The 27413-nt window shown below is 38.0% G+C and overlaps 2 protein-coding genes across 3 annotated transcripts in view; one reads left to right on the top strand and one right to left on the bottom strand.

Annotated features, from left to right (window-relative positions):
• The window catches only part of PFDN1 (prefoldin subunit 1), a 68307-nt gene that overhangs the window by 18374 nt on the left and 22520 nt on the right, over positions 1 to 27413 (bottom strand). For both annotated transcript variants that reach the window (XM_025852163.2, XM_073887845.1), the window contains exon 3: positions 15187 to 15271. In XM_025852163.2, coding sequence (XP_025707948.1) covers positions 15187 to 15271 — 85 coding nt within the window. The remainder of the gene's footprint in view (positions 1 to 15186; positions 15272 to 27413) is intronic.
• LOC112808908 (ubiquitin-ribosomal protein eS31 fusion protein-like) lies at positions 2918 to 3460 on the top strand. The gene has a single exon (XM_073887808.1). The coding sequence runs from the start codon at positions 2968 to 2970 to the stop codon at positions 3433 to 3435; it is 468 nt and encodes a 155-aa protein (XP_073743909.1). The 5' UTR covers positions 2918 to 2967; the 3' UTR covers positions 3436 to 3460.

Here is a 27413-nt window from a genome sequence, read left to right as displayed (position 1 = left end):
TGGAGGACTGTTCCACCCTCACATGTGTTTTCTTAAAAATAAGAGCAGAATAAAATGAACTAAGTTGTTTTACACAAAAGTTAGGAGTAAAATGCATCTGTGTCCATTTTGGAAGAATTCCCCCACAAGATAGTTATGTGCCCAAAAGAATGGCTTCATGAATAGTGATGGAATTCAAATATTTTTATTATGCTGGTGAAAGATGAAAGATCTGCAAGTAAGACAAAGGGAAGTAGGAGAAGCTCCTCTAATTAATCAAAATTAGGAAGACAGCACCACCACAGACACTCTATTTATAAATGAAGTAACTACTAAAAATTCTCTGAAAAATGAAAAAATAAAAATGGTAAAGTAGAACTATCTGCATCAGCGGATTAAAATTCATAAAAATACACTTTATTGTTTAGTAAGATAAAATGTCCATGTACATTCAGGAATTTATAATTAATAACACTTCCTAAACACTTTTTGCCACTATTCTAAGTATGACATATTTTATAAGACAGTATAAAGCATTACAAATGAGTAAAATGATGTCTTCCTGGGTATGTTATTTTATGTATGTGGGATTAATAATACAGCTCCATCTAAAAGTATCTCTAAAACAGGTGATACCTAATATACTACCTTAAGCCATCACAAGCACATCTGTGATTTCAGTAATTTGAGCAACTACTACAAAGGTATCAAAAAAGATGTTGTTACCTTTTTTTTTTTTTTAAGATTTTATTTTCTTTATTTGACAGAGAGAGACACAGCGGGAGAGGGAACACAAGCAGGGGGAGTGGGAGAGGGAGAAGCAGGCTTCCCGCTGAGCAGGGAGCCCGACGCGGGGCTCGATCCCAGGACCCTGGGATCATGACCTGAGCCAAAGGCAGATGCTTAACAACTGAGCCACCCAGGAGCCCCTGTTGTTACCTTTTATTACATTTTAAATGGCAAAGCTGCAGGCAAACAACTACTTTTATTTTACCTTCAGAGAAAAGGATTCCAATTAACTTTTTAAATTAAAACTGGACATGAAAGGAAACTGGTTTTTGTTTTGTTTTGCCTCCTTTCGTCTTTTTTTGTAAGGGAGGATTTTTGCTCTGCAAGTGTCATTTCAGAAGAATACCAAGGTTATAACAATAAATTTAACAGAAGTGCCCATAGGTATCTTCTAATCCAACCTCTCATCTTACAGATGAGGATGCTGAAGCTTAGAGTACAGCAAGAGCTAGAATTCAAAACTCCTAACTCAGGAGAAGGTATTTATATTAAGAATCTAGGGTAATGGGACGCCTGGGTGGCTCAGTCCGTTGGGCATCTGCCTTCGACTCAGGTCATGATCCCAGGGTCCTGGGATCGAGCCCCGCATCGGGCTCCCTGCTCGGCAGGAAGCCTGCTTCTCCCTCTCCCACTCCCCCTGCTTGTGTTCCCTCTCTCGCTGTGTCTCTCTCTGTCAAATAAATAAAATCTTTAAAAAAGAAAAAAAAAAGGAATCTAGGGTAATGAATGCTCTGTTGTAAATCTAGGAGACTTGGAGATCTCTATTTATGGTTCAAATATCAGTATGGATCTTGTTCTTTTGAGCTGACACGCAGTGTGTGCTCATTAATACAGGTGTGGCCTGTCCACACTGAGTATCGAACAACTCACTTCCTCTGGCCAGTATCTATTCAGGTTAGGGAAGACCTGTGCTGTAAGGACTGACCAGAGTCAGAATCTCAGGTAAAGAAAATATACTGATTAACTTCCCCTTACCATCTAGATACAAGAGCAGGGAGGTATGCAATAACAGGAAAGAAAATTCAAAGTCTACCTCATTGAAAGAAATCATTTTCTAGACAGGCTGAAAGTGACCGCAGGAACTCTCAGGCATGGGAGGGAGGGGGATAAAGACAAATATTCACAGCTAGGCACCAAGAAAAGTCAGACCATATAAAGCACAAAGCAGTGAAACCTGAGGTCAGTCAACAACCCTCTGAAGCACTGAAAGGGATAGTCTGGTGTGGGTATAGACAAATATTCCAAGGAGGAAATCAAGGCACCCTGGGAATGCATTCTAGAATAAAGAATTAATGGACTCAAGATGCAGAAAGCTAAACTCAAGTCTAACGGGAATGCAAATCCTTCTTTTACCTTAATCATAAAATGAAGACACACGTATCAGTCAATAGGTGAAATCAGAGAGACGTATGTGTAAAATATTTGTAATATATATTTTACAAATAAGGAAGACTGTCTAGTTAACAGGGCAAATCTATTTGAAATGGTCATCACATCTAAGTTCTCACCAGAGCTGAAATATTATTTTTTAAGTAAACTCTACCCCCAATGTGGGGCTCAAACTGACAACCCTGAAATAAAGAGTCACATGTTATACCAACTGAGCCAGTCAGGCATCCCTGAGCTGAATTTTTTTTTTTAATATTTCTAATAAGGAAATGAAATATATCACAGTTTACATTTGGGTAAATATTAGCACTTGGATCATAACACATATACATTGACCAAAGCATTGAAAATATTGATAATAACCAATAAAGAATACTCAACCAGAAAAAGAACGTATTGGGCTTTTTCAGACTCATGCCTATTCTTCTCTAAAAGCCAAAGAATAAGATTATGCAGCTACATTAAGCCTTAAGACACCAGGACACAGAGAACATATATAGTTCACTATAAACTCTAGGGCTTCCAACCATCAGGCTCTTTTAGATTTAAGTCTTAAATAACTAAAAACTATTTTAAAACAAACATTCACTTTTACAAATGTTGAGAATACAAATAAACACTATAAAGAGAGAAGTATTCATACCTGAAATCATAAAGCATGGGACAGCAAGAGAAACATCACTCGCTACTCTCCAAGTCAAAACATAGAAAAGAGATGAATTTACTAACTTGCCATTATTACTTTTTTTTAATTAAAAAAATAAAAGTTTTCCTTTCCGATCCGCCATCTGCGGTGGAACTGCTGCCAAGATGCAGATTTTCATGAAAACCCTTACAGGGAAGACCATCACTCTCAAGGCTGAGCCCTCGGATACACTAGAAAATGTAAAGGCCAAGATTCAGGATAAGGAAGGAATTCCTCCTGATCAGCAGAGGTTGATCTTTGCTGGCAAGCAACCGGAAGATGGACGCACTTTGTCTGACTACAACATTCAAAAGGAGTCCACTCTTCATCTTGTGTTAAGACTTCGTGGTGGTGCTAAGAAAAGGAAGAAGTCTTATACCACTCCCAAGAAGAATAAGCATAAGAGAAAGAAGGTGAAACTGGCCATCCTGAAATACTATAAGGTGGATGAGAATGGCAAAATCAGTAACCTTTGTCGGGAGTACCCTTCAGATGAGTGTGGTGCTGGAGTTTTCATGGCTAGCCACTTCGACAGACATTATTGTGGCAAATGTTGTCTGACTTACTGCTTCAACAAACCAGAAGACAAGTAACTGTATATGGGTTAATAATAAAAGACATGGGGTGCCTGGGTGGCTCAGCTGGTTAAGCGACTGCCTTCGGCTCAGGTCATGATCCCAGAGTCCTGGGATCGAGTCCCACATCGGGCTCCCTGCTCGGCAGGGAGTCTCTTCTCCCTCTGACCCTACCCCCTCTTGTGCTCTCTCTTTCTCACTCTCTTCTCTCAAAAAAATAAAATTAAAATAATAATAATAATAAAAGACATCAACAACAACAACAAAAGCCACTCAGAGGGTCTAGTGACCTAGATGAAGGTGGGACACCATCAAGCTAATTTTCAGAGTATAGACATTTTATACACTTTGGTACTCAAGTCTCTTGGGTCAGACCAGCAGAGATCTCTGAAAAATAGCTCCCTTCAGCAAACGACTAAAAGATAAACTGTACACTCTATTAGAACATCTTGACTTGTTAAGAATAAAAATGGACTGCCTACGAAGATAAACTGTGGTAACTCTACATAATGGAATGAAAACAAACAAATCACAATCTTGAGTAACACAGATATAACTCACAATGTTGAGCGAAAGAAGGCAAAAAATATATATACAGTGATTTTGTTCATATAAAGTGCAAAAACAAACAAGTAAATTACACTGTTGAGGGGAGGTATATATAGGCGGTTAAAAAAAGGAAAAGCAAATACAATTGCACCAAAAACAGTAAGATACCTAGGAATAAACCTAACCAAAGAGGTACAAGACCTGTATTCTGAAAACCTAACACTGATGAAAGAAATTAAAGACACAGGGCGCCTGGGTGGCTCAGCTGGTTAAGCGACTGCCTTCGGCTCAGGTCATGATCCTGGAGTCCCGGGATCGAGTCCCACATCGGGCTCCCTGCTCAGCGGGGAGTCTGCTTCTCCCTCTGACCCTCCTCCCTCTCATGCTCTCTGTCTCTCATTCTCTCTCTCAAATAAATAAATAAAATCTTTAAAAAAAAAAAAAGAAATTAAAGACACAAAGAAATGGAAAGACAGTCCATGCTCATGGACTGCAAAAATATTGTTAAAATGTCCCTACTACCCAAAGGAATCTACACATTTATGCAATCCCTATCAAAATACTAATATTTCTCACAGAGCTAGAACAAACAATCCTAAAATTTGTATGGAGCCACAAAAGACCCCAAATAGCCAAAACAATCTTGAAAAAGAAAAGCAAAACTGGAGGCATCACAATTCCGGACCTCAAGTTATACTACAAAGCTGTAGTCATCGAGACAGTATGGTACTGGCACCAAAATAGACACACAGATCAAGGGAACAAAATTGAAAACCCAAAAATGAACCCACAATTATATGGTCAATTAATCTTTAACAAAGCAAGAAAGATTATGTAACGGGAAAAGACTATCTCTTCAACAAATGGCGTTGGGAAAACTGGACAGCTACAAGCAAAAGAATGAAACTAGACCACTTTCTTACACTATACACAAAAATAAATTCAAAATGGATTAAACACCAAAAGGTGAGACGTGAAACCATAAAAATCCTAGAAGAGAACAAAGGCAGTAACTTGTTTAACATCAGCCATAACAACTTCTTTCTAGATTATGTCTTCTGAGGCAAGGGAAATGAAAGCAAAAATAAACTATTGGGACTACATTAAAAAAAAAGCTTCTGCACAGAGAGGGAAACTATCAACAAAAGTAAAAGGCAGCCAATGGGGCGCCTGGGTGGCTCAGTCGTTAAGCATCTGCCTTCGGCTCAGGTCACGATCCCAGGGTCCTGGGACTGAGCCCTGCATCCGGCTCCCTGCTCAGCGGGAAGCCTGCTTCTCCCTCTCCCACTCCCCCTACTTGTGTTCCCTCTCTCGCTGTGTCTCTCTCCGTCAAATAAATAAATAAAATCTTAAAAAAAAAAAAAGTAAAAGGCAGCTGGGGCGCCTGAGAGGCTCAGCCGGTTAAGTACCTGACTCTTGATTTCAGCTCAGGTCATGATCTTGGGGTTGTGAGACTGAGTCCAGCACTGGGCTTGGTGCTCATCAGGGAGTCTGCTTGGGATTCTCTCTCTGTCTCTCTCCCCGCCCCACCCCCTGCTCGGGCATGTGCTCTCTCCCTCTCTAAAATAAATAATTAAGATAAAATAAAATATATCAAGAACCTATAAAACTCAACACCCCAAAAATGAATAATCCAATTGATAGGCAGAAGACATAAATAGACATATTTCTAAAAAAGACATATAGACATCCCAACAGACATATTAAAAAAGGCTCAATATCACTTATCATCAGGGAAATGCAAATCAAAACTACAATGAGAGATCACTTCACACCTGTCAGAATGACTAAAATCAACAACACAAGAAACAATAGGTGTTGTCGAGGATGTAGAAGAAGAACCTTCATGCAATGTTAGTGGGAATGCAAACTGGCACAGTTACTCTAGAAAACCCTATGGAGGTTCCTCAAAAAGTTAAAAATAGAACTACTCTACAATTTGGCAATTGCTCAAGTAGGTATTTACCCAAAGAACAAAAAAAATACTAATTCAAAGGGATATATGCACCCTGACACTTATAGCAGCATTATCTACAATAGCCAAATTACAGTAACAGCCCAAATGTCCACCAACCGATGAATGGATAAAGATGTGGTATATACTACTCAGCCATAGGGTGCCTGGGTGGCTCAATCGTTGGGCATCTGCCTTCGGCTCAGGCCGTGATCCCAGGGTCCTGGGATCGAGCCCCACATCGGTCTCCCCGCTCAGCGGGAAGCCTGCTTCTCCCTCTCCCAACCCCCCCCCCCGCTTGTGTTCCCTCTCTCGCTGTGTCTCTTACTGTCAAATAAATAAAATCTTAAAAAAAAAAAAAAGAATGAAATGTTGCCATTTCCAATGACACGGATGGAGCTAGAGTATTATGCTAGCAAAATAAGTCAGAGAAAGACAAATACCATATGATTTCACTCACATATGGAATTTAAGAAAAAAACAAATAGGCAAAAGGAAAAAAAAGAAAAAGAGGCAAACCAAGAAACAGATTCTTACCTATAAAGAACAAACGGATTGTTACCAGAAGGGAGGTGGGTGAAGGGATGGGTTAAACCAGTGATGGGGATTAAGGAGTGCACTTATGATGAGCGCCTGTGATGTACAGAAGTGCTGAATCACTATATGGTACACCTGAAACTAACAGTACACTGTATAGTTTTGTTTTGTTTTGTTTTGTTTTCTGAAGATTTCATTTATTTGAGAAAGAGGGAGAAAACACGAGCAAGGGGAGGAGCAGAGAGAGAAGCAGACTCCCCGCTGAGCAGGAAGCCGACGTGGGGCTCAACATGGGGCTCGATCCCAGGACCCTGGGATCATGACCTGAGCGGAAGGCAGATGCTTAGCCAACTGAGCCACCCAGGCGCCCCAGTACACTGTATGTTAACTAACTGGAATTTAAATGAAAACTTAAAAGGAAAAAGAAATACCTACTACAAAAGTTAGGGTTGTAGCTATGGGAAGGGGCAGGAATGGCATTGTGATTAGGGGGAGATAAAGAATGGGAGAGCCTCTGGTGCATGTCAATTTTTATTAAGCTATATGTTATTTTAAGGTTTATTTTGATAAATGCTATATCTCACTACAAAATAAAAAACTAATTTCTTAATGGAGTCTAAATTTTGAGCTATGCCCGCACTGAGTATAATTCTTGTTTAACGTATAAAAAAACATCCCATCACTGGCTCTGCTCTCACCTGCCCTTCTCTCTCCACCGAAACAGAATAGAATCACTATCATATAATAGTGTCCACCTGACATCACCTCCAAAGAGGGGCTCCCATCATATCCACAATGGTACCAACTCAAAAATGAAGTACTCAGGGCAAAACGTGGACATTCAGCCAAGTGCCTACCAGTTACCACCCATGCTATGGAAAAAATGATCTTCAATAGGCAGAGTAAAACCTCCTCAATCATGGGAACTCCTCCAAAACATTTTCTCATCAGAGTCCCAAAACTCAGCGAACTGCAGAATGTCACAGTCACCTCCTACCAGTTCCCTTGCCACTATTCTTCCTTCTTGTTTCAGGAACCACTATCTAACCAAAATTGTCATTTCTGTGCAAGAATCAGGACTTTTACAGTTTCTCAGATTTTACTTACAACATGGGCTGCAGAGCTATTTCACAACCCTGACTGTAATACTTTGCGTCAGAAGCAGCATTATGCAGGCCAGAATGTCCTGGGTTTCCTTACTCTTATTTTTATTATGTCACTGCTAAGCTAACCAGGGTAGTGGGAGGTGTGGTGACCATGTCAAAGATAAAGGCAAGGAAGTGGTCAACCAGTATATGCATGTGTCTAAAATATAATGGGAACGTTAGACTAAATGTAGATGAGCCTCAAGCAGTAACTGCCCCTCACCTGGAACAAAGGAGTGAACCTAAGAGAACAGTGGTCAAAATGTGCTCAAATATATCACTGAAAGCTTACAGTTATCTCAAGGATTCCAAAAAGTGGAGATTCATAAGGCAAGAGGGTCAGAAATAGAGCTCTAGCTCATCTGAAAGCTGAATCCAAGTTTTTCTAAAGGCAAAAAAAAGTCCATAAAATTATATCCTTACTTCAAAAAAAAGTGAGCAAAAAATATAGGAAGTATTTTTCACTCTTTAGAATATATTGCCTCAGTCAATGTTTTTGTTTTGTTTTGTTTTTTGTTTTTTTTAAGATTTTATTTATTTATTTGACAGAGAGATAGAGAGCACAAGTAGGCAGAGAGGCAGGCAGAGGGAGAGGGAGAAGCAGGCTCTCCCGCAGAGCAGGGAGCCTGATGCGGGGCTCGATCCCAGGACTCTGGGATCATGACCCGAGCCGAAGGCAGATGCTTAACCAACTGAGCCACTCAGGTGCCCCATCAGTCAATGTTTTAACTCAACTTTAACTAAAACTGAATTTTCTAGGGAAAAAAAAAAGACTCCTATTTTCCTATTGTAGCAATGCTTAACATTTCAAAAAGAAAATTATTTTTACAAAGACAGATGAGAAGTGCCTGGGTGACTCAGTCGGTGAAGCGTGCAACTCTTGATCTTAAGGTTGTAAGTTTGAGCCCCGTACTGGGTGTAAAGATTACTTAAAAATAATTTTAAAATACTGGGGTGCCTGGGTGGCTCAGTCGTTGAGCGTCTGCCTTTGGCTCAGGTCATGATCCCAGGGTCCTGGGATTGAGCCCCGCATCAGGCTCCCTGCTCCACGGGAAGCCTGCTTCTCCCTCTCCCACTCCCCCTGCTTGTGTTCCCTCTCTCTCTGTGTCTCTGTCAAATAAATAAATAAATAAATCTTAAAAATAATAATAATTTTAAAATATTAAAAAAAAGATAAGACTCATAGTCTTCATTCCAAATCCCAATTATACTAACGTCATTTAAGAAATTAAGCTTTTGTACTTTTCTAACAACATATACTATATTATGTATTATATACACTCAGCCATCTTGAAAAAATTATCGGAATTTTTAAAAAACAGACATAAATAACATGGTTACTCTATCATACTAAAGCCACCATTTTATGTTTTCTCTTAAACAGGATCAGCATCATTGGTCTATACTAATCACCATTAAAATGAAATGGTAAAAAAAAAAAAAAAATTAAATGGTGATTGTTCCTCCAAGAACCTGATCTATCATCTTTATAAAGGAAAGATAAAAATCTAAATAACACTATCATATTGTGAGTCTGTTATGAAAACATTTTCTTATTAATCCCAGTAAAATGACTACAGCCCAAAGAATAACCCAACATTTGGGTAGTATTTTGTAAATACGGAGTTTTAAGAAGAAAAAGACAGTAAGACTGTCTTCCCAATAAGCTAGTACTTACCCTTACTCTTCTAGTAAGTAATGTAACTCCTTATCAAGGGAACATGAAGGCAGGGTTATAGTACCCCCACCTCTGCTCCGTAAAAAGAAAGGGCCAGCAAGTAAGGCCACTAGATTGGATGACAATGTAGGGACAGCGTAAGAGAGTTTATTAAGAGCTAAACAAATTCCAGGTAAGCTTTGCACTCATAAACAACGGCTGGGGGGGAAATCAGCAGAAGGCAAACATAAAAAAAAAAAAACAGAACAGACATGGATAAAAGGGAGCCTAGGAAATATGAATATGGGTTCGCATTTCAGAGAACCTGAATCAGATAAGCACCTATGTCATTAAAAAGGTGTATCCATAGTGTCATTTGTATAGATTGTTGGCAGGAAGTGAGGAGGCATACAAAGTGGGCCAAGTTAACAGCTTTGATCAAAAACTGAAACTACAGATCCAGACACAAAACAATCTTAGAGATGAAAACATGCTTAATGGAAACAGCCTGGCCTTTGTCTGCTGACTTATGTACAAACTGTGACTCCCCAACTATGTTTTAAGGTATCTTAGGGTAAAAATTAAATGATGATGATAAGTAAATAGGATTAAGACAAAACAGGATGAACTGGCAAGAAATGCTAGGGCCCAGAAGAAAACACTGTAGGTTTGAAAGGAGAAGCAACAACTCCTCCTTGGGAAGAACTATTTAGCGCTCTGAATCTGTATCAAGCTTCCCAAGTAATAGGAAACCCTAAGATTTCATTTATTTGGGAGAGAGCGAGTCGTGGGGAGGGGCAGAGGGAGAAGCAGACTCCCTGCTCAACGGGGAGCCAAACACAGGGCTCGATCCCAGGACCTTGAGATCATGACGTGAGCCCAAGGCAGCCGTTTAACCAACTGAGCCACCCAGGTGCCCCCAGTAAACCCTATTTGTAATTACCTCAAGTGGTGATAGTTCATATGTTCAAATTACCACATTATGGTATGAAACTAATAAAATCATTAGGGAGAACAAGGAAAAAGGACCTGATTTAAGACTGAGGAATCAGAAAATGCTTCTTAGAAGTAGCCCTAAACTAAGATCTTGAGTTACTATATGGAGCCAATAATAACTGCAGGAGGAGAAAGTTCCCCAATGGAGGAAACTATTTTTTCCAAAGACCTAGTAGAAACAAAGAAAGCACAGCAAGTTCTAAAAACAGAATATTTCTGAATGGCTGGAGTATACAGTGTAAAAGAAGGCAAAGGAAATGAGGGAGATGAGAGAAATAGACAGGAGTCATTTCATAAAAAGCCTTGAAGGTATGTTAATAAGTCTGAACTTTACCCAAGAACAATGATGAGTTTTACACAGAGGAGTAATAGGACCAGATTTTCTAATATGTTACAAAGGACATTCTAGCTTAAATACATTAAAAGGATTGATGGAGGAAAAACCAGAGATTAAAAGAAAAAGAAACAGAAAAAACAAAAACAACCAGTTAAGATGCTACTGCAGGGGCGCCTGGGTGGCTCAGTTGGTTAAGAGGCTGCCTTCAGCTCAGGTCATGATCTCAGGGTCCTGGGATCGAGCCCTGCGTCAGGCTCCCTGCTCAGTGGGGAGCCTGCTTCTCCCTCTCCCTGCCACTCTCCCTGCTTGTGCTTTCTCTCTCTGTCAAATAAATAAAATCTTTAACAACAACAACAAAAAGATGCAACTGCAGATGGTGGGAACAGCTGCTTTAAAGGTAGGGGGAAGAATTCCAGAAGGAAATACCACTTCATAGAGAAAATAGGGAAGAAATAATGTTCAGAAATATAAGAATTTTCCAGAACTGGGGGGCCTGGGTGGCTCAGTCAGTTTTAAGTGTGTGACTTCAGCTCAGGCCATGATCCCAACATCCTGGGATGGAGCCCCGCATTGGGCTCCCTGCTAAGTGGGGAGTCCGCTTCTCTCTCTCCCTCTGCTCCTCCCCCCAGCTCCTGCTCTTTCTCTCTCTCAAAGAAATAAAATAAAATCTTTAAAAAAAAAGAAAAAGAATTTTCCAGACTAATGGAAGATCTTAATCCTCAAATTCAGGAAACTCAACTTAGACCAAGTAGGATTAAGAAAAAAATAAAAAAACTAACTCCACACCTAAATATATCCCAAAGAAACAACAAAACATGAAAGACAAAGAGAATATTAAAAGTAACCAGAGTGGGAGCACCTAGGTGGCTCAGGTCATGGTCCCAGGGTCCTGGAATTGAACCCCATGTCAGGTTCCCTGCTCAGCAAGGAGCCTGCTTCTCCCTCTCCCCAACTCCTGCTCCTGCTCTCTCGCTATCTCTCTCTCAAATAAATAAATAAAATCTTAAAAAAAAGTAACCAGGGGGGGGCCTGCATGGATCAGTCGGCTGGACGGCTGACTCTTGGTTTTGGCTCAGGTCATGATCTCGGGGTCCTGGGATCTAGCCCCATGTGGGGGGTGTCTGCTTGAAGATTTTCTCTCTTCCTCTTCCCCACCCCCCACTCGTGTGCACGCTCTCTCTCAAATAAATTTTTTAAAACAATAAATAAAAGTAACCAGAGAAAAAAGACAAAGGAACAACAATTAAGCTGACAGATGACTTCTCAACAGCAAAAACAAAAGCCAGAAATCAGCAGAATACTATCTTTAAAAGACCTGAGAAATTCCCAAACATATAAAGCAAAATGAAATCTATCCTCTGAACTATGTATACAGTAATAATGAGCACTTAAATACATGGAGAGTAATCTCTAAACACCAATGCCTACTAAACTGAAAGATGAAGAAGAAACTGATAAGTATCATCATGGAGATTTGACATCTCTCTCTCAATAACTAATTGAATAATCAGGAAAAAAATCAGTAAGAAACACAGAGAATCTGAACACTACAATTAACAATGTTAAGTGTGCATTAGTGCACATGTGGGCGTGTGTACATGCATACATTTCGGGCCGAAGTAACAAAACTATGAATGTATGGCAGTGGAAAGTACAGGATTGCTTGACGGGAGAGAAGAGAGTGTATAGTGGGAGATACTATTAAAAATACAAATTAGGGCAGTTTTGGAAAGTGTACTAAACGCAGAGGTAGGGATCATGCAATAATTAAATACTGGGTAACAAGGAACCTACAACGATAAGAGAAGTGGAAAACAAAAAAGTGGAAAATATAAACTAGAAGTAGAAAGATCAAATGATGAAAACCAATATATACAGCATAATTCCTCTTTATTAAAAAAAAAAAAGCATAGGGACACTTGGGTGGCTCAGTCGGTTAAGGGTCTGCCGTCAGCACAGGTCATGATCCCAGGGTCCTGGGACTAAGTCCCACATCGGGCTCCTTGTTCAGTGGGGAGCCTGCTTTTCCCTCTGCCTGCCTCTCTCTCCCTCTCTCTGACAAATAAAAAGATAAGTTGTTAAAAAAAAAGTGTATAAGTGTATGAATTTGTTCATAAAATAGTTTGGAATGATACACACCAAACTGTAGAGGTGACATCTGGGGATGTGCAGGCAAGAGGGAAAAACACTATCTTTATTTCATCATGTTATATTTATTGGCTGTTTTTCTTTTTTTTACAGTACACTTAATAATGCTTTTGTGATATTAAAAAACATGTAAAATAAAAGATTAAAAAGAAAAAAGACACAATAAAATGTTCTAGGAAAGAAGTTGGAGTTTAATTCTGCTAGTTTTTTGTAGTTGTAATTAGCATTTCAAATAAGTACCAACAAGCCAGCTAATCTACTTCCATTATCTGGCAGATATCAGGATACTCTACCAGTATTTGAGAAACTCCAAAAAAAGGTAACTTGGGGAAAAAAAATTTCCTGGGGTGCCTGGGTGGCTCAACTGGTTAAGCATCCAACACTTGATCTCAGCTCAGGTCTTGATCTCAGGGTCGTGAGTTCAAGCCCCATGCTGGGCTCCACACTGGGTGTGGAGCTTACTTAAAAAAAAAAAAAAATCCTAATACTCATCAAAACTAAACAGTATGCTATAATCATCTGTGGCAATTTTACCATAATATACTTTTTAATTATAAAAGTTAACACATGCTATAATTTATCCAATGCAAAGATTTTAAGAAAAAAATAATTTCATGTCCATATTCCACTTAATTTCCTTAGAGTAACCAGTGTTAATATAATATATATACTGACATATCTTTTTTTTTTTTAAAGATTTTATTTATTTGACAGAGAGAGAGAGAAATCACAAGCAGGGGGAGCAGCAGAGGGAGAGGGAGAAGCGGGCTCCCTGCTGAGCAGGGAGCCTGACACAGGGCTTGATTCCAGGACCCCGGGATCACAACCTGAGTCAAAGGCAGACCCTTAACTGACTGAGCCACCCATGTGCCCCCTGAAATATCATTTTGAATGTTTATATAGGGCTCTTATTTTTTGTGTTTTCATAAAAAGAGAATCATATATACAATACTTTACATCTGGTTAGTTATTCATCAGGATAATTTTTAGATGTATTTACCTACAGCTGCAAAAACAGGTTTTCAGTTATCCAAATGAAATAGTTTTATTTGGAGTTTTTTTTAAAGATTTTTTAAAAATATTTATTTATTTGACAGAGATCACAAGTAGGCAGTTTTTTAAGTTACTTTGAGAACAGTAGAAGATACAAAATTCAATCTAGAACAGTTGGGCTAACGAAAATGATAAAATAGGACACAATAACAACCTGGTTACTAAAAGATAAGTTTTTCTTGTTTTTTTTTTTTTGTTTGTATGCTTGTTTTGTTTTTTACAATACACCTTTCTAAGCTACAAATCTATTACCAAGTTTGTTTAAATTATGGTCAATAGTCAAACAAAAATAAACCTAAGTAACCTAAGACACTACATACCAGGCCATGCCAAGTTGGTGCCATGCCAAGTTGGTGCCATGCCAAGTTTTTGCCCCTAAGAAATCCCCGGGAGGATACAGGGGGTGTCTCACCAATTCCGCAGAGGGCTGAGTCAGATTCTGAACTACTGCCTCAAACAGTACTCACACAAATTAGATAAAGTGACCTATGAAGTCATTGTAACCACCCCCATTTCAGGAAATCTTGGCCCCAAAGAAATAACAACCAGTCCTTCGCCCAGGCCAACTTTTACTATATACAGGATGGACCTTCTACTCAAGCCCAAGAAGAATATCTCATCAAAGGTCTTAATGTATATGGTAAATGTAATAAATTCCAATTATCCAAAAATTTACTAAGTTACTCTTACCCATCACCTTTGCCCCTAGCAGAAAAAAAAAATAGTTTTCCTCACTGCAGCACCATCCTTCAGATAGTTATACCTAATCTATGTTAAACGAATTACAATATGAGACATATATCAAGATCCTTTAAATACTATTACCATCACCCACTCTCATGCCGATCCACCACAATATGTGGTGTTTAAACATATACTGCATGTTTTCCTTTTTTTTCTTTTTTTTAAAGATTTATCTATTTTACTGAGAGAGAGGGAGAACAAATGGGAGAGGCAGAAGGAGACAGAAACCTAAGCAGACTCCGTGCTGAGGAAGGAGCCCAACGTGGGGTTCAATCTCATGACCCTGAGACCACGACCCGAGCCAAAACCAAGAGTTGGACACCTAACCTACTGTGCTGCCCAGGCGCCCCTGCTTTGTTTTTAAAAACAGACATGTTCATTTGAAGGCAATGGAGAAAATACATTTAGATTAACAGCATCCTATCTTCTTCAAAAATCTCTACATTTCCCAGAAACTATTCTTTTTTCTTCCTTTTTTTTTTCCTTTGGGGGAGGAATATTCATGGCCATGAATATGACTGGTTTATTGCTCTAAAACTCAGAATGAAAACAACGTGACATAACTTTAGCAGGCATACATTTTAACATGACAGAGTGAGATAACCTTTTTCTTAAAATTTACTACTGTCAATATTCACTCAAAACTTACTTCTAATTCTTTAATTTTTTCTTCTGCTATTTTCTGTTTCTCTAACAGTTGATTGTGAATTACCTCCTTGGACTGAAGAATAAACCTACAAAACACAAAAAAGTTGAAGATTAAGCCACATGACCGCCATAATCATCAAAATCAACAGCTACATACTACAGATATTAAACTAAGAAAATTAAAACAATGATCTTCTAATTCGGGACCAATAAAATGCATTGCTATGTTAATGTGACAAACTCAGGAAACCACCACAGGTTTAAGCCTTGGCTGAGAAGGACTAAAAGTTTAAAAGAAAATTCTGCTTACTACTCTAAGAAGGGAATTAGGCTTTAAGATTCACAAATGAAAAAAATTAAAGGGATAAAAATCTATCACAGTTGCCAAAAGTTAATAAAAATCCACCATAATTTTTATTTTTTCAATTGTCTAGATCAACTTTTATCTAGATATTTTTTTTAAAATATTTATAAGTTAGAGCTCCCCCTCCAATCTTTTTAAACTTTTTTTTTGTAACAGCACTAACTCATGACCTTTTAAAGTCACAATCAAGTACTGTGTTAGGATCAATGCATTAGTGTTTATAGGAGTTCCTCAAACAAAAAGCACTGTATAAAGCCTAGTATCTTTTATTATTATTTCCAAGTTTATAATACCTCTGAAAAGCTCAAAATGCACAAGTGGAAAATTTCAACTTTTTCCATTTTACAGTCAGATATATTATTTACAACTGATGAGAGTGGAAATATAAGGAAGCTTTAAAAATTAGCACTGAATCTGTTTTGTGAACATATGCTCATAATTCTTGCTGTAAGGAAAGAAGAATAAACTATTTTGTAGCCTCAAAAAAGGGAAATGAATTATTTCCCTTCTACTGGACTCAAGTGTCGAACTAGGCATTAACAGATTTCCATTAAAGACTGCACTTAATTAGGCAGATGGTTTCTTCTCTTTGCATATAACTTAGAGTTTAGCCAACAAAGAACTAAATTTTCTTTTTGTTGTTGTTTTTATTGAAGTATAATTGACAAATAATATTCTATTAGTCTCATGTGTACAACACAGTGATTCAATATTTGTGTATACTACAAACTGATTGCCACAGTAAGTCTAGTTATCATCTCTCACCATATAAAGTTAATATAATATTGTTGATTATATTCCCCATGCTGTACATTATATCCCCAAGACTTAAGTTATTTTTATAACTGGAAATTTGTACCTCTTAATCCCCTTCACCAATTTTGCCCTCCAACAGCTCCCCACCCCTAAACTCTGTATCTATGAGTCTGGGTTTTGTTTTCTTTGTTCTGTTTTTTTTAGACTCCACTGGTAGTGAAATCACTTGGTATTTGTCTTTCTCTGTCTGACCTACTTCACTTAGCATAATATCCTCTAGGTACATCCATGTTGTCATAAATGCCAATATTTCATTCTTTTTATGGCTGAGTACTATTCCATTGTGTTTATGTGTGTGTTTTCTCATATGTCTATTGGCCATCTGTATGTCTTCTTTGGAAAAATGTCTATTCATATCCTCTGCCCATTTTTTCCCAAGTATATCTTTTTTTAATTTTTTTTTATTATTATTGTGTTTCAGGTGTACAGGTCTGTGATTCATCAGTCTTACACAATTCACAGCGCTCACCATAGCACATACCCTCCCCAATGTCCATCACCCAGCCACCCCAGCCCTCCCACCCCCCTCCACTCCAGCAACCCTCAGTTTGTTTCCTGAGATTAAGATTCTCTGATGGTTTGTCTCCCTCTCTGGTTTCGTCTTGTGTCATTTTTCCCTCCCTTCCCCTATGACCCTCTGTCTTGTTTCTCAAATTCCTCACATCAGTGAGATCATATGATAATTGTCTTTCTCTGACTGACTTATTTTGCTCATTTTTTAATTGGATTGGGTTTTGTTTGTTATTGAGTTGTAGGAGTTCTTTGTATATTTTAGATAGTAACCCCTTATCAGAAATATGATCTGCATGGATGCCTGGGTGGCTCAGTCGGTTAAGCGGCTACCTTTGGCCTGGGTCATGATCCCAGGGTCCTGGGATCGAGTCCCACATCAGGCTCCTTGCTCAGCAGCGAGCCTGCTTCTCCCTCTCTCTCCCTCTGCTTGTGCTCTGTCAAATAAATAAAATCTTAAAAAAAAAAAAGAAATATGATTTGCAGATATCTTCTCCCATTCAGTAGCTTACCTTTTCATTATGTTGATGGTTTCCTTTGCTGTACAGAAGCTTTTTAGTTTGATGTAGTCCCACTCATTTATTTTTGCTTTTATTATTCCTACTCTGGGAGTTAGATGCAAACAACAACAAAATCAAAACAAAAAACCTCACTAAGACTAACACAAGGAGCTTACTACCTACATTTTCTTCTAGGAGTTTTACTGGCTTTAAGTCTTACATTGAAGTTTTTAATGCACTTTAAGTTAATTTTTGTATATGATGTAAGATTGTGGTCCAGTTTTCCAACACCATTTACTATCCTTTCCCCACTGTATATTCTTGCCTCCTTTGTCATAAATTAATTGACTATATATACATGGGTTTACTTCTGGGCTCTCCATTCTGTTTCACTGACCCGTGTATCTCCCTTTAAGAGAAAGCCAAATAAGAAAATATATCAAGGTAGCAATATGTAGTTTTCTCTATAAACCACAAACAACAACAAACCAACACAAAACCAAATAACAACAACAAAAAACCCACCACTGTGTCTAGGGTGGGTTTTTACCAAGAGGATCTGTTATTATAGATATAAAACAAGTAAAAGCAGACCAAAAATGGCAACTCCAGTTTTGTCCAGACAACTGGGAGAAAACTGCTCTTCTTCTTTATAAATACACCCTGCCATATATAATACAACCTGGTAAAGTTCTCTTTCACTCCACCAATAATTAATCTTGTTAATGTCCTGATGTGGACAGTCCACATCATTTAACTGATGATCCTTGTCTTCAGCAGTAAGTTGATCCTTTGTTAAAATCTTACTCTATAGTCACTGCCAAGATAGTGCACATTTATGCAAAATAAGGATTTCTATATAACCTTTTGTGACCAAAATATTCTTATTAGTCCAAGAGATGGGTGCTGTTTCTGGTAAGACTATGATTTACTGAATATTTTTCTCAGAACTATTTAGTACAGGGGTGCCTAGGTGGCTCAGTCGGTTAAGCGGCTGCCTTCGGCTCAGGTCATGATCTCCAGGTCCTGGGATCGAGCCCCACGTCAGGCTCCTCACTAAGTGGGGAGTCTGCTTCTCCCTCTCCCCCTGCTTGTACTCTGTTTCTCTCTCAAATAAATAAATAAAATCTTAAAAAAAAAAAAAACTAGTACAGTATTTGAAGAGCAAAGTGTTTTAACTGCACTAAGTCTCAGTGATACTATGTAAAAAGTTATTATAAATCTAGGCCCAAAAGTCATCAAATTATGTCATTAGATGCACAATTTTACTAACAAAGCCTTTTAGCCACAGAAATAATTTTCAGAATAAAATATACATTTTTAAATAGCACTGATTCCTGGCCAGTGAGTAGTAGTCTCAAATAATAGGTCATCAGACATTACCTTTATTAGTGTCTGGGAAATTTTCAAAGCTAAGATTAGAGATCAAGTCATTACTTATGTGGCCTTTAAAAATAAAGTATTTGAACAGATACTAAATCCCTTGAGCAGAAAATAAAATTACTAGAAAGCAAGAATACTCAACAACAAAAACATGTTTTTCCATGGCCACACAGCCCTTAGGTAGCTATACTGGACTATGCCAACTTCCAAGGCCAGAAGCCAGCCAATTTACTATAAGCCTAAGGACATCTCAGCCATAAAAGTTTTAAACAAAGATGAGTATTGAGTAAACACAAATGTTTACCTCAATGAGTAGTCACACTGTAAAATTCAAACAAAAAAACTTATGGAAAATTTGGTTTAGTCCTTTATTTTTAAAAAACGCCAACCATAAATCCAATGAAGATTGGGAAGGGCCCCAAGAAACATCTGAACTTCTGGAAAAAGTCTTTAGAAACATTTTATCTGTTGTTAAAAGGAGCTAAATTATCAGATGCTATTTTGAAAACACATAATAATGTAATTATGAGTCATATATCATAAATAAATATTAGGCACATAGTTTCTCAAAGTAGAAAATCTCACAGAGATCCTGCCTGATAGCTTATGGAAAGCCAAATGGTAGATAAAGGATTCTGCAGTTCAAAATGTGCCACAAAGGAAAAATAAACTGTGAAGAGGAAAGTTATTTTTATTTGACAAATGACATGCAAAGAATGTGCTTACAATATTCAGGATTATATATTCTAGACTAGTGTCACTGCTTTGTAAAAAGGTCTCTACATTGGAAACCAATGCTATGTGGCCCTGCACTGTCAACTTTCAAGCACAAGTAGCCTGCTATTTAATTTCCTCATTTATTTAGAATTATGCCACCTGAAATACACATTTTTTTAAAAATACGTAACTTTTATGATGGCTTTTGTGTTTGTTTCTTGAGAAACATGAGAGGCTATGTTCTGAACTGTCCTGCAGGTTGGTATATGACTTTCTTATGACTCAGCATGAATCAAGAGTGTTGTTTACCTGCCCAAAATACAATCCAAGATGAGTGATAATGTTGTCTTTTGGGTATGCTCACCGGACATAAACTATTCAGACACAACAATATGCTTATGATAATGTATTTTGTATGGGTGGGAAACTTCTAGAGGTTATGTGAAAACATGGCATTTAGGGCATTCACAAATTAAGTGGCACAGAAAAGGATGAAGGAGAATGAGTCTATCTTGGGGCACCTGGGTGGCTCATTTGGTTAAGCATCTGACTCTTGATCTCAAGCTCAGGTCTTGATCTCAGGGTCGTGAGTTCAAGCCCCATGTTGGGCTCCATGCTGAGCATGGAGCCTACTTAAAACAAAACAGAAAGAATGAGTCTATCTTGCTTCTTTGCCTCATCCCACTGGTGATGAAAACTAGCATATACATACAAAGATCTATGTGCAAAAAATTTTTTATGTCATAACTTTTTTTAGCAAGCAAGGAAGAACTAAAATCCCTTAGTAAAGAAGAAATTTTAAAATTATGGTACATCCAGGGCACCCGGCTGGCTAAGTCAGTGGAGTGTGCAACTCTTGATCTCAGGATTTTAAGTCTGAGCCCCACCTTGGGTGTAGAGATTAAAAATAAAATCTTTAAAAAACAGATAAAACAGGGGCACCTGGGGGACTCAGTCGTTAAGTGTCTGCCTTCAGCTCAGGTCATGATCCCCGGGCCCTGGGATCGAGCCCCGCATCGGGCTCCCTGCTCAGTGGGAAGCCTGCTTCTCCCTCTCCCACTCCCCCTGCTTGTGTTCCCTCTCTCGCTGTGTCTCTCCTCTGTCATATAAATAAATAAAATCCTCAAAAAGATAAATAAATAAAATAAAATTATGGCACATCCATATTGTGGAATACTGAGCAAGTAAAGACTTTCATTACCGGCATAATGGAGAACGGATACCCTGAACACTATTCCTATTCAAAACAAAGCCAAAAAAAATTGTTTTTCTAACATTATGCTGAGCAAACACACATGAAACATTCCAGAGGCCCCAAAGAAGTGAGATCAGGAATTCTGAAAGGTGTGAGACTGGTAAATTTGCTTTCAACTTGAGAGTTCCTGCTGAACCCCAGAGACCTTAAGGATCCAACCTGGTCAAGAAACAGGAGATAAAACAGGAGATAAAACCTAGAAACCATCCAAAACAAAGATACTATTAGGAGAACCCTCAGTTAAAGCCAGGTCCCCAAAGGGTTCCACCTTCAGTCAGAGTGAAGAAGGTGGGGGGGGAGGGGAAGAAACAAACCTGTCTCTCCGTACGGTAAAATAGAAGAAACCTGTCTATACCACGGAAGTAAATAAAATGAACAAACAAAAATGTCCCCTAAGCATGTATAACCAAAGGAAGGAGGGTGGGGGGATGGCAATATGGGTGAAAAGGAGCGGGACATAACACACTCCCAGTTATGGTATTAGGTACAGCACAAGGAATATAGCCAGTGGTACTGAAAGGGCACTGCTTGATGACAGACAGTAGCTATACTCATGGTGAGCAGAACAGACTTCTTGAATCACTTTGTTGTACACCTGAAACTAATTAACACTGTATTGTCAACTGTACTTCAGTTAAAAAATATTTTTAAAATTCAACACAATAAAAAAATGAAATATAGTGAAATGGAATTTTTTTTAATTTGACTAAAGATACATCAGTCATATAGGAAGAGTATAATTTTCATATTTTAATTCTCAGCATATAAATAACATTTCAAAACAAGCTATGACTTCTAATTTTTTTAAATAGTTAAGTATAATATATGTAAAAAAATTTCATTTTTACTCAGAAAAAAAACTTGGGTGTCTTTTTTTAATTAAGATATAACCAACATGTAACATTATATTAGTTTCAGGTATCAGTTCTTCCTGAAATATAAAGACTCTCCCATTTTTATTTTTTTAAGTGGCTATCAAAAAGCAAATGACAAGGGGCGCCTGGGTGGCTCAGTTGGTTAAGCAGCTGATTTTGGCTCAGATCATGAGCTCAGAGTCCTGGGATCGAGCCCCTCATAGGGCTCCCTGCTCAGAGGTGAGTCTGTTTCTCCCTCTCCCTCTCCCTCTCCGCGTGCTTGTTCTCTCTCAAATAAATAAAATCTTAAAAAAAAAAAAAAAGCAAACAAAGCAAGCAGATCATGAACTATTTCTTGAAGGAGACAACATTAAACAAACAATTAACAACTTATAAAACTTATGTGAGCAGTGCTAAGAGTTGTTAAAAGTCTCACTAAAGGTAATCCTACATTTCCTAAAAATTTTTTTAAAAAAACTATTTTAACTAAAAGAAGAATCAAAGAATGTGTAACCATAACTGGCCTTCCAATGGGTTATGGTCCAAATTCGACCTACTGTATGGTTTAGAAAATCTCCAGCACAGACTTTAATTTACAGTGTTCCCAATTAGGTGGGTGGCAGAGTTCAAGTAAACTTGATGATGGGTTAATAAAAATTAATCAAACTAAGAGAGAGAAAAAGCTATTAAAAAAACAACAAACAAAACAAAAAAAATAGGATACAGCATGCAAGACCTAAAAAACAATACTGAGCGGTCTAACATATGTGTAATTAGAGATCCAGAAGGAAAGAATGAAGCAGAAGAAACACTTGAAGAAATAATGAACAAGAATTTCCTAAAACAAATTAAAAACAACAACAACAAAAACCCACCAAATCACAGTTCCAAGACACCTGGAGAAACCCAAGCAAAATAAAATCAAAATCAAAATCAAGATCTAACAGGTAGCACAATCAAACTACTGAAACTCAAAGATAAACAGAAAATCTTACAGGCAGCCAGAGAAATGACAGATTATATTTAGAAAAACAAAGGTAAGAGGCACAGCAAACTTTTTGTCACAAATTATATATGGCGGAAGGCAACGGAATGACATTTTCAAAGTACTGAAAGAAAAAAGTTATTAACCCAGAGGTACATACAAAGTGAAAATATCTTTCAAAAATGAAGAAGGAGCATCTGGGTGGCTTAATCGGTTAACCAGTCGACTCTGGATTCTGGCTCAGGTCATGATCCCAGAGTCCTGGGATCAAACCCTAAGTCAGTCTCTATACTTCAGTGGGGAGTCTGCCTGAAGATTCTTTATCACCTTCTAGTCCTCCCCCCTGGCTCATGCACACTTCCTCTCTCCGAAGTAAATTAAAAAATAAAAAAACTTTTAAAAATTCAAATAAACAAAAGCTGACACAATTTATTTTGGCAAATATAGACCATAAAAAATGTTAAAATTAGTTCTTCAGCAGAAGGAATATGATAACAAGGCAACTTACAAAGAAATGAAAAGCACTAGAGACAGTATAACTTAAGATGAATATGAGATTTTTTTTATCGTTAGTCACATTTTTAAAAAGATTTTATTTATTAACTGAGAGAGAAAGAGGGAGAGAGAGAGCACAAGCAGGGAGTGGAGCAGAGGGAGAGGGCCAAGCAGACTCCACACTGATCATGAGCCCAACGTGGGGTTTGATTCCACGACCCTGAGATCATAACCTGAGCCCAAATCAAGAGTCAGACACTCAACTGACTGAGCCATCCAGGCACTCCTATTTAGTCATTTTAAAAGACAGGTGACTGCCTAATGCAGAGATTGGCAAACTATGGCCAGCAGTCCAATCCAGGTACATTCATCTGTTTTTATAATGTCTATGGCTATTCTCACAACAAAGGCAGAGTTAAGAGAGACTGTTGTGACAGAGATCATATGGCCAGCAAAGTCAAAAATATTTACTATCTGGCCCATTACAAAACAAGCTTGCCAACTCCTGATCTAAAACAAACTATAAGGGCAACTGGGTGGCTCAGTCAGTTAACCTGAGCCTTCAGCTCAGGTCATGATTTCAGGGTCCTGGGATTGAGCCCCGCATCGGGCTCCCTGCTCAGTAGGAAATCTGCTTCTCCCTCTGCCTACTGCTCCCCACGCTTGTGCACACTCTCACTCTAATAAATTAAAAGAAAAAAAAATCTTTTAAAAATAAATAAATAAATAAATAAACTATAACATATAAAAGGTGTAACAGTAAAAAGAAAAAGGAATGGAGAAAGGGATTTGAAATATAATATTAAAGATGAAGCAATGTAATAGTACTTGAAGGTAGATTGTAACAAAAACATTGTAAAAACAGGAAAATCACTAATTTTTTTAAACTAAAGATTCATAAGCCAAAAATGAAGATAAAATAGGACCACAAAAAAATAATCTAAAAGAGGGGTGCTGGGGTGGCACAGTTGGTTAAGCGTCCAACTCTTGGTTTCAGCTCAGGCTGTGATCTCAGGGTTGTGAGATTAAGCCTCACGTTGGGCTTTGTGCTCAGTGCAGAATCTGCTTGAGTTTCTCTCTATCCCTCTCCTTCTGCCCCTCTCCACCACACATGCTCCCTCTGTGAGATAAATAAATCTTAGGAATTTATATATATATATATATATAAAAACTAAAAGAAGGCAGGAAAAAAAAGGAAAAGGAATGAAGAACGAATGAAACAAAAAGAAAATAAGTAGCAGAGTGGCAGATTTCAATCCAACCACAGCAACAATTGCCTGAAAAATAAATGATCTGACATCCTAATGAGAAGGCACAAATTGTCAGATTGGATTAAATATCATGACCCAACTATGCAATCACCAATAAATCCACCTTAAATAAAAAGACATATATAGGTTAAAAGTAAAAGCATGATCACACCCACTAGGACATAAATAATGAAAAAGATAGGTAATAACAAATGTTGGAGAGGATATAGAGAAACTGGAACCCTCATACATTGCTGGTGGATATGTAAAATAGCATAGCTGCTATGAAAAACATTCTGGCAGTTCCTCAAAATGTTAAATATAGAGTTACTTATGACCCAGCTATTCAACTTCTAGGAACATAGCCAAGAGAAAGAAACAGACACACACACACACACACACACACACACACACACACACACCCATATAATTCAAAGCAGATTATTCATGATAGTCAAAAAGTGGAAACAACTGAACTATTAACTGATGAATAGATAAATACAATGTGGTATATTCCTACGATGAACTATTACTGAGCAATGAAAAGGAATAAAGTACTGACTGATACATGCTACAACATGGATTAATCTTTAAAACATAATGTTGAGGGTGCCAGGCTAGTTCAGTAAGAAGAGTATGTGACTCTTGATTTCAGGGTCATGAGTTCAAGCCCCACACTGGGTGTTCAAGATTAAATAAATAATACTTAAAATAAGATAAATAAAACATAATGCTGAGAAGGCAAACACAATCATATATTATTGTATGATTCCATTTACATGAAATGTCCAGAATAGGCATATCTATACAGACAGAATGATTAGTGACTGCCTACAACCAAAAGAAGGGAGAAATATGGAATAACAACTATGGGTTCACTGATTCTTTTCATAGTGAAAAATATGTTCTGGAATTAGTGGCAGTGATTGCATCATTTCATGAATATTCTAAAAACTACTGATTTGTACACTTTAAAATGTTTAAAAAAGTGAATTTTATGTTATATGAATTTTATCTTAAAAAAAAAAAGCCAAAAGACTTAAAGAAACACTTCATCAAAGACGACATGAAGATGACAACTAATACTCAACAACATGAGTTATTAAAGAAATGCAAATTAAACCACAAGGACACACCATTACATATCTCCTGGAAGGCCTAGAACAAACAACAACAAAAAAGGCAATATCAAGTTAACAAAGATGCAAAGCAACTAGAACTCTCATACATAGATGGTTGGCAAAACGGTACAGCCACTCTGGAAAAGAGTTGACAGGTTTGTTATAAACTTAAGCAATCACTCACCATTGAACCCAGCAATCCCATTTCTAAGTTTATAACCAAGAAAAATAAAAACACATATCTGTAAAAATAAAACAAAACTATACCCAAATATTTATGACTATTGTATTCATAATTGCCCAAAACTGGAAACTCAGGGTGCCTGGGTGGCTCAGTTGGTTAAGCAACTGCCTTCAGCTCAGGTCATGATCCTGGAGTTCCAGGATTGAGTCCCGCATTGGGCACCCTGCTCAGCAGGGAGTCTGCTTCTCCCTCTGACCCTCCCCCCCTCATGTGCTCTCTCTCTCTCTCTCTCTCAAATAAATAAATAAACTCTTTAAAAAAAAAAAAACAAAACTGGAAACTCAATGTCCATTGACTGGTAAATGGAGAAAACGTGGTACAGCCATACAATGAAATGCTATTTAGCAATAAAAAGAACAAAATATTGGGTGGCTCAGTTGGTTAAGCGACTGCCTTCAGCTCAGGTCATGATCCTGGAGTCCCAGGATCAAGTCCCACATCGGGCTTTCTGCTCGGCAGGGAGTCTTGCTTCTCCCTCTGCCCTTCACCCCACTTGTGCTCTCTCTCTCAAACAAATAAAATCTTAAAAAAAAAAAAAAACTATTGATACACCTAACAACATCAAGAAATCTCCAAAGTTATACCAAGTCAAAGGCAACAGACACAGTTATATACAGTATGCTTCCATTTACATAACATTCTAAAAAGGCAAAATAAGGGAAAAAATAAACCAACAGTTAATAGGGAGTAAGGGTGAGAGAGAAGTATGACTAAGGAATGTTTTGAGGAGATATAAATATTTCAAAACCAGACTGTGGTGCTAATTACACAACCATATATGTTTGTCGAAAGATATAGAACTGTATGACTAAAAAGGGTAAATTTGGGGCACCTGGGTGGCTCAGTCGATTAAGCATCCGACTCTTGGTTTCAGTTCAGATCAAGATGTCATAGTTGTGGGATCCAGCCCCGCAACAGGCTCTGCACTCTGTGCAGAGTCTGCTTGAGTTTCTCTCTCTTTCTGCCCCTCCACACTGCCCCCCTCTCTAAAATAAGTCTTTTAAAAAAAGAAAAACGATCAGGAAATGGTTTTATTTCCAACAAAATGGAAATAATAGATAAATCCTAGAATGACATTAACGTAAGTACATGTAAGAATTTCAAAGTGGGGCGCCTGGGTGGCTCAGTTGGTCAAGCGACTGCCTTCAGCCCAGGTCATGATCCTGGAGTCCTGGGATCGAGTCCCGCATCGGGCTCCCTGCTCGGTGGGGAGTTTGCTTCTCCCTCTGACCGCTCTCTGTCTCTCACTCTCTCTTGCAAACAAATAAAATCTTAAAAAAAAAAAATTAAAAAAAGAATTTCAAAATGACTAAAGAACACCCATTTTTTAAAATTATGAAATAAAATCAGATACATATCAAGAATAACTGAACAAAAGAACCAAACTGTGAAAGTTAAAACTAATAAAAATAGGGTTGCCTCGGTGGCTCAGTTGGTTAAGTGGTTGCTGTCAGCTCAGGTCATGATCTCAGGGTCTTGGGATCAAGCCCCATATAGGGCTTCCCTGTTCTGCAGGGAATCTGCTTCTCCTTCCCCTCTGCCCTTCCCCCCACTCGTGCTCTCTCACTCTCAAATAAGTGAAATCTTAAAAAAAAAAAAACTAATAAAATTACAACTACAATAATTAGTTAAGGGATACATAAGATAAAAAGATATAAAATGGACGTGGATGGAACTAGAGGGTATTATGCTAAGCGAAATAAGTCAATCAGAGAAAGACAATTCTATGATTTC

This window comes from Callorhinus ursinus, unplaced genomic scaffold, assembly GCF_003265705.2.
Source record: "Callorhinus ursinus isolate GAN/ISIS: 27379988/994484 unplaced genomic scaffold, GSC_fseal_2.0 scaffold83, whole genome shotgun sequence".
NCBI lineage: Eukaryota > Metazoa > Chordata > Mammalia > Carnivora > Otariidae > Callorhinus > Callorhinus ursinus.
Note: the sequence above shows the minus strand (reverse complement) of the source record. Positions and strands in the feature narration are given on the sequence as shown.